We start from the raw sequence: 14,827 nt of genomic DNA, 5'->3' as shown, positions 1-14,827 counted from the left end.
GTTGCATGGTTTTGTTGTTTTTTTGTTTTTGTCAAAGGCAGATGTGCCTATATATCTGGGGAGTGCCTATGATATTACCCACTGGTTATTCTCCTCTGTTGTCTAGCTCTAGTCAACATTTAAATTTCTCATTAGCTTGTTGGGGGGTACCTTCCAGGTCTGCTTGAGTGGCCTATGGTATCTTCAGGTACTAACCAGCTGTTGGGGTGAGAGGGCTTGATGGGAAGGAAATAATGGGGAGAAGTTGCTATGAAACTGTGTTCTGGGTGAAAAAGTATAGTGAATAGTCGAAGGCAAATTCTTCAGAGACTAGCTAAGTAAGCTGATAGTGCTGTTTGCAAGGTCCCAGCAGCAGAAGTCTCTTGAGACCCAGGTGCTGCATTCCACCTGGGAACTGACCTTGAAATGATGGGTAGAGGACAAGCTGGACCGTGTAATCCAAAGCTAAGATACATACTAGGGAACAGTTTTTCTCTGGAAATTTATTTTAATATTAATAGAGGAGCAGTATCCTAGTCAGTTTGGGCTGCTATAACAGCATACCATAGACTGGGTGGCTTATAAACAACAGAAACTTACTTCTCACGGTGCTGGAGGCTGGGAAGTCCAAGATCAAGATGCCAGCAGATTTGGCATCTGGTAAGGCTGCACTTCCTGATTCAGAGACAGCCATCTTCTCGCTGTGTCCTCACATTGGATAAGGGGGAAGGGAGCTCTCTGGGGTCTCTTCTATAAGGGCACTAATCCCATTCATGGGGCTCCTCCTCATAACCTAATCACCTACCAAAGGCCCCACATCCTAATGCCATCACATTAGAGGTAAGGGTTTCAACATATGAATTTTGGGGAGATACAGTCAGCCTATTGCAGGCAGTAAGCTGATAAAACATGTTCCAATTTGATGTTGGAGTCCACCATGACCAAAACAACATGGCAGGAGAGTGGGACAAGTCTATGACAAATTCTATGACAATGGTATTCCAGGGCACTTGGGGAATGACATTGACTCTTTGGTCTGTCTAGACCTGCATTTATTGTGCAGGCATGTCACTTAAGGGCTGGTGTACTGCAGGTTGTTGGACCTGAAATAACCAGAAAGAGGTCATCCTAAGGAGGCTTTGCAGGCCCACCTTAGAACTTCAAGGGCCACTCTGGCTCATCAGAAGTATCAGGGTAGGGCCGGAGCTCTGCAGTTTGGACTGTGCTATGTGTGGGAGGCCCAGCAGGTCATTCTGCCAATGCCTCTGCATTCCATATCCTTGGGGGTCACGTCTGGATGGCTAAGCATGCTCCTCCCCAGTAGATTGCTCCTGGCTGCTACCGTGTTCTTTGGTAGAGTCTATGGGGACTATAAGGTTCTGATATCCTCTCGAATTTTGACTTGTGTGTCAGTGCATTTGCTCAGTAGTTGAGCTGAGCAATAAGTAGACAATGTGGAAGTCAAATTCTTTGAAAGAGGTATCAACTGCACTTTCAGCTTCTTCTGAGCTTGGAGAGGCTATCTAGTACTGTAACTGAGTGCTTAGGCTCTGCTGTCAGACATGCCAGATTTGATCCAGACTCCATCGCTCACTAGATGTTTAACCTCGGACATGCTACTTACCCCAATATGAATGGGGATAAAATAGAACCCACCTCAAATAGTTGTTGTGATTAAATGGATAGCATGTGAAGTGCTTAGCACAATGCTTACACAAGGTAAATGCTCAATAAATGGTGACTATTATTGTTTCTCTGGTTTTACCCCAGAAGTTCTAAATGACAGTGATCAGGCTGCATCCACATAGGAGCCTGGCCCCCTACACAGGTTGCCCCCATCCTTCAAAGATAGCCCTGATGGCCAGTAGTTCCTGCCCCCAGGGTGGTTGTCCTTGGACAGAACCAGCTGAAGAATTTGCACATGGGGTCTCCTGTGTTAGAACCCCATGACGATATTTCAAGCATTTGTCTTAAAGGTGTACAGCTCTTTGGATGATAATAAAGCAAAAGCAAGACAGACGAATTTCTTCTCCTGGTGAGCAATAGTTACAGCCAGAAATCAGACAAGCTCCTCTTTCTTTCCTGCCCAGGTTTGACTATTTGGGTGGCCAGAGTGGAAAATGGGGGATGGATTAGCGAGTGTAACGTTATGTTGTACCAGGCTTGCTCTGGCTGCTATGCTGAAACTAGACAGTGGTACCTTGTAAACTCCAGGATCTGTTGGACATCTGATTTGGGGATATCTTGTCTACGAAAAAGCAGTGTACCTTGGCGAGACAGATCATAGGAAGGATTAATTTTATCTTCAGATTTCTGAAAGTGTTTCTCACAGCTGGCTAAGGGTAGCCTAAAGTACACCTCTGCCAGATCAGGGGCTCATGGGGCCCAAGCCCTGCAAATGCAAGAGGATGCTCTCCAAACAAACAGAAGCCACTGCAATCCAGAAAGTTGTTCAGGAGTCCTTTCACCAGCCATTCGAGAACAACAGGGACACTTCCCAGGCCAAACAGCACCACTGTATACTGGGATTGCAAGGAAGCCCTGGACGCCGGCCTTCGTCAGTCTTGCTCTTAGATGCACCAGCTTAGACAAGTTGCACCGAGCAGGAAGTCCCGCTTCTTGAAACCTGGCACTCTACAGTCTGTCTTTGAGGTCAGGGGGATTAGTGGACTTGCTCAGCAATCCCGAATAGCAGATTGTCTTGAGGCTGTGGTAGACTTGGCTAAAATGAACTCTCCATTTTTCTGAGGCAGAGATGGAAGTCCTGATGACCTCTAGGCACTGCTTCATATCAACATGGCTATGGAGGGCCTCAGCCTCGGGCTCAGAGAGCAAGCACTCCCATTTTGCAGGCATGCAGTTCCTAGGCAGCAGGGCTACAGCAGTTATACTCCTAATTTTAGAGAAACTCCCCTCCTTCCTGTAGGAGAATACTTGCTGGTAGGTGGCTCACTTATCTGGAATTCCAAAAGGGGGCAGACAGTGCTCTAGAGCTTTGGGGTCTACAGGCAGAATTCCTAGCAGTATTTGAAAGTGAAATGCAAAGTGCAGACTACTCGGGTAATGTCTGAGTCATTCTCCAGCTAGGAAAGGCCAAGAACAAGAGGAAAGCCCAGTCAATGTGTAGAGAATACCTGACAGGTGACCTGATCACAGTCAAATCAGTAGGACTATAGTCTGGAACTAGATCTCTTGGAAGAGAATTGCATGGTGCCCACATGCATGGAGTAGGTCTGGGTGTGTGGTGAAGAGCCAGGCCTGGTGGACGAGGGCTTGCTGACCAGACTTCCTAAGGTCCTTGAGCACACTATGGTATGCACCTTGAAACACTACCACCTCAGCTCCCCAGGGACAAGGAACACATCACCACTGTGATTGGGGGTTGGGACATAGAGGAGTATGATGGGGCCCATCCAGTTTCCTCTACTACAAGGCCAGACCAGCTTTCTGGAGATGAGGTCAGCATGGCTTTGTCTGGACAGCTGAGCACAGAGTAGCTGGTCTCCTTTAGTTCAAACACAACAGCCTCACCGGGCAGCATGACTGCCAGAGATGAGCAGCAAGAGCTCCTCCCTCCACTCTACTTGGGAGAGTACCTCAGGATCACCCTGAGAAGGTGTACCAGGGTCTCAAGGACTATCTAAACAAATCAGCTATTTGGGAACGTGGAGCTGCCCACGTTTCCAGGGAGCAGCAGTGCAGTTGCCTTCCCTGTAGTGCACTTTTTTTTAACCACCTAACACTCATTATGCCTCCTACCACAACCCTGATTTTCTTTGGGCACTTCCTTTCCCTATACTGATTCATCCTAGTGGAACAGTAGAGCAAGGTGTCCTTCCTTCCCTTTAAGGATGCTAGAGAGATCCCTGAAGTCCTTTTACCATCCCATGTACATCCACGGGGTGGTATGTGACCACAGGGTAGTCTCTCTCCCTCTTGAGGCTTTAAGACTCTGGCAAAATAATGTAAGGATGGAAGAAATGATTGGAGTTTGTTTGACAGTAGCAACTGAATGAGATGGTGAAGCACTTCTTGCTCCTGAAATCTAAAACTGCCTAGTCCTGTCTGTTCCTAGCCTGGTTCTTTAAGACTTCCCTTCAATCTCCTTAACTCCCCAACATGCTTTCAATAAATTATCCTTTCACTTGTGTTTGCAAGAGTGGGTTTCTGTGGCTCACAACCAAACCACCCAAACTAATGTTTGGTGGGTTCATGGTACCAAACATCTCGTTCTAATTGTAGTGGCAGCAGGCATAACTCCGGCATTTAGAGACCAAATCTTCCACCCAATGGAATGGACATGGCCTTCGACAAATTCTGAGGGGCAAGGCTCTCATTTTCAGAGATGAGGGCTGCTGATTTATATGGAAATGACCACTCATTCCAGCGAAGTGGGAAATTAATAAAAAAGTATTATGAAGTCCCACCAAAAGTTCCCCAAATTTGCTAGGATCATCCAAGGATCTCTTGGGGAAGGCGAAAGAGTAGGGCTAGCTATGCCCCAGCAGGTGGGAACCGTAAGGGAGCCAATAGCCTCAGCTTTGGCTTTCAGCTGGGCCACGAGCACGGCCAGCTTTATGAAGAATTTCATGTTTTCTTCCCCCAGAATTAGAGTCATCCAGCAGGCTTGGGGAGACTCTAAGCATTTTTGAAACCCATCCCACACACACTTTGATGATGGCCAGGGGTAGGCCTAGCCAGGGATTTTGCTTAAATAAGGCTGGCGGCTCTGGAGTCAGGGGGTTTCTGAGGCTTAAGGAGCAGGCAGAGGTCTAAAATTCCAAGAGATAAATCCAAAGGAACACCAAACATGTGGAGCCAAAGCAGGTGCAGAAATCTCTCCATAGGTGTTTGGAGCCGGACAGATAAGGGCAAAAGTAAGCGAGCCAGGAGCAGTGAGGCAGGAGGGAGACTTTGCTGGGCGACTGCCTGGAACGTCCATTTGTCATTTGAAACTTATTTTTGCAGGTTAGGTCATCTCTAGTGCCTAGATGGATCCAGGGTTGTGAATGGAGCAGACAAACGAGGCAATAAAAGCAAAGAATGGACATTTTGGGTGAATCTTCAGCAACACTGGCCCCTGTGAAGGAAACCATCTGAGCAATGGCCTGGTGGCTCATCGCTCCTGGCAAACAATCCAGACATGGGTCCAGCAAGCTGGGGGCTCTGATGCCCATCAGCTCTATGACCTTGGGGAGCCTTATAACCATTTTGGGCCTCAGTTTCATCTTCTGAGCAATGGGGATAACAGTATCTCCTCCACCTACTTTGTATGATTATTGTGAAGATCAAATTAATCATAAGGATGCCTGAAATCATAAGAAATCTAAAAATGCTGCAGAAATCTAAGTACATTATCAGGATCCTCTCTTTTAAACTGAAAAAATACTGCTTTTTATTTGCCACTCTTCTCTGCAGAGTTCAAAGTCTTCAAAAAGAATTATTTTCTTGACAGAAATTGACACTTTTCACAGATCTCTGTTAGGAAACCAATTGAAGAGGCCAGCCAACTTCCGCACAAGCTATTTTTAATCTGGGAAATATAATGTACTGATTCCCTACAGCCATTACGTGACTTTTAAAGAGAAAATGTTCTTGGGGTGTATGTCGTGGCTTTTCCAGTAGCTGTTGCAAAGGGACTCCCTCCAGTCGAGCCACGTGGTCAGCTCAACAGCACAGAGGTATCTGGGGTGGGTTCAGCAAGGAGCCACGGGGAAGCCCAGCGCCCTATGGCTGCTGCTTGGGTTTGCTCTTCTGGCTGGATTTAGTCCGGGTTCTGGATTTAGTGTTGGGAGCACCCTCTTTGTTCTGTGACTCTGAAGAGACAAAAGCAATTATTGTAGGAACAACATCTTACATTTACTAAGGACTTTTAACCTTACAAAGCATTTTTAAAATTTTGTTCCGCCTGAGTAATCCCCAAGCTACAAACAGACTATGTGCCCAAAATTTGACTCTAAATTGGTTATTGGGATTCAGAACACATTTTCCCAAAGTTTAAGTGTAGTCAGTTAAGTGCCTGAGTTCTGGGTCCTGTAAAACAGGGATATGTAGTGAAGGGGAGAAGAAAAAGAAGAACATTTCCTGCTTCTTTCTTATATATACCCCCAAGCTTGGTGAAAAAAAATTCAAATAGAGCTGGTATCCGGGATCCTCCCACATCCATGCCTACAACCCTGTCTGTCTCCTGGTCCCTCTCTCCAGTCGCCGGTGCATAGACCCCATCAAGCCCACCTTTGGGATGGGTGCAGGAGCCCTTCTGCCATCCAGTCTGCTCTCCTGGGCTGCTCCATGACACCAAGCTTCTCAATTTGAATCCTTCCGACTGGCTACTGCCACCTCCATCCCACCTTTGGTCACCTTGTTCACACCTTGTCTTGCTATTAGTGTATCTCCCCAGTCCTAATCACGGGCCTCGCTGAGATCAGAGACTCAGTCATATTCATCTTTGTAAACTCCCCTCTCGATTCCTTTCTTTATTCACAGCTTAGAGCGTGATGATTTGCTAATTATTAAAAATATTGACATAAAACAAAAATAAACATCTCCTTACTCCTCCAGATCTTCTGTTTACTCAGCGTTTACAAGGCTCCTTTGTTTACCATGTATGTTTTCCCAGCCCTTCACTGCACAGCTCTCAGGGGAAAAGTCATCTCACTGCACTAACTCATCCACACATGACACTGTATATGCCTTATGAGCGTCACACGGTTCCAGAGGCATCTGCACGTTTTAAAACTGCCTGCTAACCCTAAGGAATGTCTAACTTATGGATTTTCCAGAGAAAAAAGTCCAGTCACCTCCATGCCATGGGGATTGCCTCACTTAGGAGCCAATTCCCCTACGCTTTGCAAAGCTTCTCATCCTCCACCTTTGAGGGCCCTGCAATGACACTGACGGGCCTACCAGGAGGGGGGAGGATGACTCTGTTTGTGTAGGTTATGATTTGCAGGTGAGGGACTAACTGTGTATAGTTATCCTCTACCTAAAACTATTAAAACTTTTTTATTCTGGATTTAATCTAATCCTCAAGACCTTGATGGAAATGGATGAAACTAAACTCACTCATTCCATATTCAGGTAGCCTTCAGGTTTAACACATAGGCCTTTTGTATGGTTTGCATATTTATTTTTCTGTAATCTGGAAAAAGTCCAGTTTTCAAATGATCAGGATAAAATTGCACCACAATATGAGAAGATGAATTTTTTTCTTTTTTTTTTTTTTGAGGAAGATCAGTCCTGAGCTAACATCTGCCACAAATCCTCCTCTTTTTGCTGAGGAAGACTGGCCCTGAGCCATCCGTACCCCTCTTCCTCTACTTTATATGTGGGAGGCCTGCCACAGCATGGCTTGACAAGAGGTGTGTAGGTCCACACCTAGGATCCGGACCAGCTAACTCCGGGCCGCTGAAGTGGAACATGCGCACTTAACCGCTGCGCCACTGGGCTGGCCCTGAAATTTTTTAACTCATGAAAACTATCTCACACATATTCAAACCTAAAGCTAAGAGATCGTCACACTTGGAATAATTAATATTTTACCAGTTCAGAGTTAACAGAAGGAGAGAAAATGGGCTCAGACTCTTCCTCTAAACAGTGTTGGTATACCAAACCTGGGCCCAGAGACTGTGAGGGACTGGCTAACTTACTGCCTTTGCTGGGGCCACAGGTAGAGATAGGGGTGACAAAGAAAGACAGAGAGTAGATATCTTCCCAGTACTATCCTTTGCACCAGGAGTTGTCCTGGGAACAGACCCCAGGTTGAAGATGAAAGCAAAAATCAAAAAATAGCCTCCAGTTCTGGGGATACTGACAACCGCTTGCGGGCATATTACAGCAGTAATTGGAGATAAGAAAACAGACAGTTACATTCCTTTTCCTGTAGAATAAAGGACATTGTTTTCATCATAGAAAAACCCAACAAGTACCAAAAAATAAGGACAAAATTCCCCCATGAACCTCCATAACCAGAGACAATGCCAATATTTAGGCGTATTTCTTTCTGGTCTTTTTTTCCAGCTTTAAAAAATTGTTTCACATCCTGTTTCTTGCATTTGATACTTTAACATAAGAATTTCCCATGTCATTACAAATTTCTTATAAACCCCATTTCCATAGTTGCATGATATTCAGGTATATTAATATAGCGTAATTTATTTAATCTTTCTTCCAGGATTGGAGAGGTAGGTTGTTTCTATTTTTTCCTATTATATACAGTGATACACTGAACATCTTTGTGCATTAATTTTTTTTCTGTATGTAGTATTATTTCCTTAGACTAGATTCTCAAGAGTGAAATTATTAGGTCAAAGTATATGCATATTCTTAAGGCATATCCATTTGTACTCTCAAATTATTTTTTGAAAGGGCTATCTGTCTGTCCATCCACAAATATTATCTGTAAAACTAACTACTTTGCTCCTTCTGACCAGCATTGTATTCTTTTGTTTTTAAAAATCTTTGCCAGTTTTATAAGTAAAAATTGTATTTATATTAGTTTACTAGTCTACAGTTGTTAGTCATTTGCTTTTCCTTTTTGTGAGTTATGTGAATAAGATAGTTATGTAGTTAAGTGTATATGCATTCCTGTGAGAAGGATGAATTAGTAGACCAACACTAAAGATCTTGATACTCTTCTAAAATATTTGTGACCCGATCAAGTTTTCTTTCATAAATACAACCTAAATAAAGCAAAATGAGAAAGCAAGGCTCACTTTTCTTCAAAGATTTTGAGGAACTTTCTAGTGGTCTCATTTCTTCTTCTTCTTCTTTTTCTTCTTCTTCTTCTCTTTCTCCTTCATTTTCTTCTTCTTCTCCTCTTTCAGACTCCTTCTCTCTAGACTTTATCAACATTTCTTCTAGTTCTTTCTCCAGTTCTTTATTTCTTATGAGGGTATAATGAAGTGTCTCATTTACGTCCTCAAACTTCTCCTCTGCTTGTCTGGCTCTGCTTTCAACCTCTCTGATGTGGACAAAGTCCAGAGAAACACAACAAAATGGAAAGGTTCAAAAAAGTATCTTTCATATATAGAAACTCATTGTCTAAAAAAGGCAGTGGGATTCGATGAATGTGTCTCAAGGGTTCAAATAAGGGAAGCAGCAGCATCAATGATTAACCAAAAATTGGAGGCCTGGGAGCTACTCTGGATGGTAATGTCAGAGTTGCAGTTATGCTTTAAGAATTGATTTATTTTTAATTAATTGACTTAAGAATACAACATATTATCATTTCTTAGTGAAATCTGACGTTTGAGGATATGGAACTCTCCATCAATAGCCAAGGAACCTCTTTTCAGTAGTTAATTTTGGCTTCTCTTCGTTGATGTGACCAACAAACTCAATCCAATAGTGTCCCTTCTTTCCCAGCGCCCTTTAAAACGGGATTTTGCGATCAAGAAAACCAGTCTGAGATGTGCTTCTTAATCACTAGAGCACGTATTTCATGTCCATATGCTATGCTCTTCTCTTGGCATTCTCAGCCATTTTAACTACATCGTCCTTCCCACTCTTTGGGTAATGTAATAACATTCTTTCGTGCACACAGTTGTTTCTCCCAGCTCCATTTATTTCTCTAGTTCATCTCTCAGACACATACTGAATGGGATCACTCCCAACACCCCATCCCCCTACACACACACACACTTTGACTTCCTCCACCTCCACTGTGGGTGAAGACGGATGTTCCTACTCGAGCAGTGTAGTTCACTGCCTCTAGTGAAAGATTTGGAGATACCCATCCCTCTAGTGAGGACGAAGGAAGGAGGAGAACCAAAGCTCAGCCAAGAAGCGTGGATTTCTCAGCCAAACCTCCTGGCCAGCAATCTTCATCTTCTAACCATTGTGGTGCCTCATACTTACATTAACTTCTCCTGCGTGCGTTCAATTATAGCCATTGCTTCAATATACTTTTGGGCCAATGTACCTTGATTAGCTGATTCTCTCTGACAAAGGAAATATGCGCTATGAATGAACTGAGAGTCCCAACAGCTAACATTCTTCCTCTTCAGCATGTTCTAGACCAAGCTGTTCAGAATATTTTTTTCTACTACCCATATTTATATAGTAGGTGATTAAGCACATTCTTAACACCAAAAATAATAGAGATTGCCCGTGGCCAAATAGCATACCAGCTTCCAAATTATTCATGGTACACGTGGACATAAATTTGATTAGAGTTGTAAAGAAGCAGGGAAAACAATATCAACAAAAAGAAACAGGGAAAGAAGAAAAGGTTTAAAAAATAAGTAGAAGGGCAAAGATGTTTCTCTAATAAATGTAGTTAAAGATCGAGGAAATCAACTATACTTATCTTATTAATAATTTACTTCACTAAGCATAAAACATTGCAAAATCCAATAAGAACTTTCAGGTCTTTAGGAAACTTAATAAATATCAAGGCAATGAAGATATGAAAAAAAAATACCCTCTTTCATTTATTTTCACTCAACCTATATTCAAGAAAACAAAATAAGAGGAAGGTAAAAGAGGAAACTTACAAGACAAAATTATAAGCATATTTAAAAATGAATATTATGACATTTTCACAGAACTGTATGCTTTTGAAAATCTCATTTTTCCTGTTTCCCAACCAGAGGTAAGTAAAAGGTAAGCCCCCCATTACAGTCGGAAAGGGAGCTGTAGGAGGGAAGGCAGCCTGCCACAGTCACAGAACGATCTCGCGGCTTAAAGCAAAACCCTTTCCTAGGCCTCTTCATTCTCAATCACACGCTCCATTGCATTATGCTAGCTTTTTCTAAAAGAAAACCAGAGAAAAGAAACTGTGTTAAACATTTTCACCTTTACTCTCGCTCTTTTACTCTCTTTCTATTTTCCCAGTCACATACTTCTCTTTCTGCTTTGCTTCTCCTTCTTGGACAGTTTCTTTGGAAAGCAAATGCTATCATTGTTCAGCCCGCATCAGCAGCATGTGATGCGGCTGTGTCTATACAGCACACGCTACTAACTTATTTGTTCTTTGAATCCGAAAGAAAGGTTTTCAGAGCAGAGGCTTCTGGAATGGAATTCCACACATGGTTTATAACTGTACGAAATAACTTTAACTATGGGCAGGAACCAAAGTAAACCAGGACTGTACTGCATAGTTAGCATTTGAGCCTTCTGACTCTCTCCTCATTCATTCAATAGATATATATATTCAGTTAAAATGTGCGAAGCAAATGTCCTTCTCTTTTGACACTGGCAAGTATAGGTTAATGTTGTGTGGCCCATTTCAAACCCTCCAGTAGGGCCTAAAGGGCTGGACGCTGGGCTCCCAGCATTATGGCATCCTCTATGTATGCTGGGGGCAACCTCCCCTGCGTCACCCGTGTGCTGATACAGATGCCTCAAGGCTAAGCACAAGGACTGCACTGGGCCCTCTTCTCATATTCCTAACCTCCCTTCAGCTTTTATGCTCTTTCGCCCACTGTATCATAGAGACAAACATGGGCCACATGGCTCTTGGAAGCGTCGCATTGAACCTTCCATGTTTGTGACAATCTGCTGTAGCTTCAAGCTAGTCTCTGTCCGAATCCAATTCTGCCTTTGGCATTTTTGGCTTGGTCTTCCTGAGGTCTGACTCTACCAATGGGCTTTGGATTGGACTAACATCTCTGGTTTGGGACTGTCTCAGCGGGGATCGAGCTCCAGGCCTAGCTCCTTGGGATCCAACTCTCAGCACTGAACTCCTAGCTGGACATACTGCCCCTGTCAGCTTTGGACTTATTTTCTGGAGCCATCAATTCCAAGGGCCCTCCCCTGTTGCTGTTATAAATTAATCACTGCTTGGTAAATTAATCACTGCTCTTAATACCTATGCCTGGGGTACATGGTATTGTGGGAGGAAAACTCAGATCTCTAAGGGCCTCCTTCAGCCCAATGACAGAGGTAAGGGCAGAATATGTAATCTTATGTTAAAAATACTGCTGATCTCCCAAGACTGGCCCCTGCTCACTCTTCCAAAGGAGTTCATGGCTGACCCAGCAAACTCTCCTATCTTCCTCATACACTTACAACTCTTTATAGATAGCCAGGACCTATGGTTTGAAGATGAGCCTGACAGAGATTGTTTCTAATGTCTTGCTTATTAGGGTAGCTGAGCTATAGGCAACCCTACTCATACGGCCAAGTAGCAGTGCCCAGCGTCCACTACAGCTCTGAGCACTTTTGGTGGCCTCGGGGAGAGCTTGCTGAATTTAGTCATCCCATATCTCCACCAGTCAGCTGAAATGTGGTACCACTCGGGTTGCCTGTCCTACAGAGACAATGTTGGAATAATTCTGACTCTGAGAGGGCCACAAAGGGTGCTGTGCAACGAGTTCTCAGAACTGACTAAACTGAGCTGCACTTGAAGGCAGAGCAGCCTTCCCCCAGGAAGGGCAGAGGCAAAGTCAATGCTGCTTAATGGGATCACTCAGTTCACCAGTGAATCAGGCTCAGTGCTGAATTGGGTAGCTGTGCCTGTATCAGGCACAGCAGGTGGCATTTTGTACGTGGTTCCAGCTTTGAGTACAAGCCTCAGGAATTCCCACAAAGCCCTAACTCCCAGCTAACTGAGGAGAGTTTTGAATAATGGATGGTCCAGACCCCATTATGGTGGACACTAGGGCATCAGGTAACAATATGAATAAGGCCCTGGTTTAGCCTGCCCGGGCTGGTGGTGACTTACTACCACTCCTGTTGAGATATCACTCATGTCTCAACCCCCAGAAAATCCTATACTGGAGTCACTTGCAGGAGGGGATACTAGGAGTAGCTGGAATTTTCCACGCTCAGGTGCCTGGCTTCCCAGTGGTCTGGAGCTATGTCTCACCAGAAACCCGGGATCCAGCTATCTCTTGAGCTCTCCTGTTGTACCACTCAACTCCCAGGGACACGACAAGTTATACTGCAGACCACAAGGTCTCTGCTTCCCTATCCCTCCCTCCCTCCCTTCCTTCCTTCTCCAGTATCAATCAAATGTGCTGCCTCCTAGGAGTTGTATTTCTAGACCAGGAAGAGAGAGTGCAGCTGCCCGATGGGTCTGATGCCTTGGACCTATATTCCTCCTAAATGGTTGTTTTTGTTCTTAGGACCAAAGGCTGAGTGTCTATCAAAAAGAATAAAGGAAGACAAACAAGCAAACAAAAGCAAACGAAAAACTTACAGTGAAAGTTTTGAAACCTTAAAGCACCCTTAGGGAGCCCCAGTATTTTGGAAATGGAAGGAGCACGGAGCCTGCTCCCCCGAGCCCGCAGTGTAGTCTGAATCAGGAGAGCGCTTCCCCCAGCTCCACCTCCTGCCCCAGATCTCTGACCTCACAATCTGGTTCATAGAATCTTCATTCTCTGGGTACCAACATCCCCCAATATCAGCCTTGTCTTCACTCACCTAGCACAATTAGGCCCTTTTTGTTTGAGCACCTGGGGATCCCGTTCCACAAGTGCAGTGCTCCAGCCACCACGCCATAGGATGAACCTGATTCTTCTTTACCTCCAGGAGCTTGCAGGTAATAGTATACCTGAAAGGCATTTGGGTCCACTCCCCAGACCGTATGGTCAGTGAGAACATAGACAGTTTAGTCTTCGGAGATCTATAGTAGCAGCAACAACAACTTTTCAAGGCCTGGAGATGGACTTTCTGGGCCACATCGTCCTTGGGTGGGCTAGTGTGGCACCACACTATGTCAGATGGAATGGTGGCATCCCAGAGCAGGAGCCCCACATCATCAAAGACATGTACCACACCCTCAGTTTTGCCCCAGGCTATAGGCTCTTGTTTTCCTGTCTGCTTCCTGCCTAGCTCTAGGGCCTGACCCTGCAGCCCAACCTGGATGGCAGAGCAGCGTTCTTACCTCAGGGGAGCAAATCTGAGGCAAGAGGGCTTTGGGGGGGGACTGGTTGCAGGTAGCAGATAAAACGGTGTTACCCTTTATCTCTCTTTTTTGTACATGTCTAAGGACACTGTGTTCACACTGCTTCCTCTTACATCTTTGCTTCATTGTCTTGACTGATATATTAACATATTATTTTTTATTTAATTATTTTATTGAGGTCATATTGGCTTATAACATTGTGTAAATCTCAGGTGTATATCACTATATGTCAGTTTCTGTAAAGATCCTGAATAACCAAAGCAATCCTGAGAAAAAAGAATAAAGCTGGAGGCATCACAATCCCTGACTTCAAAATATACTACAAAGTGATAGTAATCAAAACAGCATGGTACTGGCACAAAAACAGACACACAGATCAATGGAACAGAATCGAAAGCCCAGAAATAAAACCACACATCTATGTACAGCCAACCTTCACCAAAGGAACCAAGAACTAACAATGGAGAAAGGAAAGTCTCTTCAATAAACGGTGTTGGGAAAACTGGACACACACATGCAAAAGAATGAAAGTAGACCATTATCTTATACCATACACAAAAATTAACTCAAAATGGATTAAAGACTCGAATGTAAGACCTGAAACCATAAAATTTCTAGAAGAAAATATAGGCAGTACCCTTTTCGACATTGGTCTTAGAAGTATCTTGTAGAATACTATGCCTACTCAGGCAAGGGAAACAAAAGAAAAAATAAACAAATGGAATTACATCAGGCTAAAAAGCTTCTGCAAGGCAAAAAGAAACCATCAACAAAACAAAAATACAACCCACTAACTGGGAGAAAATATTTGCAAATCATATATCTGACAAGGGGTTAATCTCCATTATACATAAAGAATTCATACAACTCAACAACAAAAAAACAACCTGATCTAAAAAACGGCATAGGATCTGAATAGACATTTTTCCAAAGAAGATATACAGATGGCCAACAGGCACATGAAAAGATGTTCAATATCACTAATTATTAGGGAAA

At 43.8% G+C, this 14,827-nt stretch overlaps 1 protein-coding gene across 10 annotated transcripts in view; it reads right to left on the bottom strand.

Moving 5' to 3' along the window:
* Positions 1 to 5,490: 5,490 nt before the first annotated feature.
* The window catches only part of AXDND1 (axonemal dynein light chain domain containing 1), an 81,046-nt gene continuing 71,709 nt past the window's right edge, over positions 5,491 to 14,827 (bottom strand). For 7 of the 10 annotated variants that reach the window (XM_008543497.2, XM_070591690.1, XM_070591692.1 and 4 more), the window contains 3 exons: positions 9,838 to 9,920; positions 8,694 to 8,941; positions 5,491 to 5,795 (listed from right to left, as the gene is read on the bottom strand). In XM_008543497.2, coding sequence (XP_008541719.2) covers positions 5,707 to 5,795; positions 8,694 to 8,941; positions 9,838 to 9,920 — 420 coding nt within the window. In that variant the 3' untranslated portion in view covers positions 5,491 to 5,706. The remainder of the gene's footprint in view (positions 5,796 to 8,693; positions 8,942 to 9,837; positions 9,921 to 14,827) is intronic. The other 3 variants (XM_070591696.1, XM_070591697.1, XM_070591695.1) reach the window with 2 other exon arrangements.

The sequence above is a fragment of the Equus przewalskii genome, chromosome 23 (genome assembly GCF_037783145.1).
Source record: "Equus przewalskii isolate Varuska chromosome 23, EquPr2, whole genome shotgun sequence".
Classification (NCBI taxonomy): Eukaryota; Metazoa; Chordata; class Mammalia; order Perissodactyla; family Equidae; genus Equus; species Equus przewalskii.
This window is presented reverse-complemented; position numbering and strand designations above follow the sequence as displayed.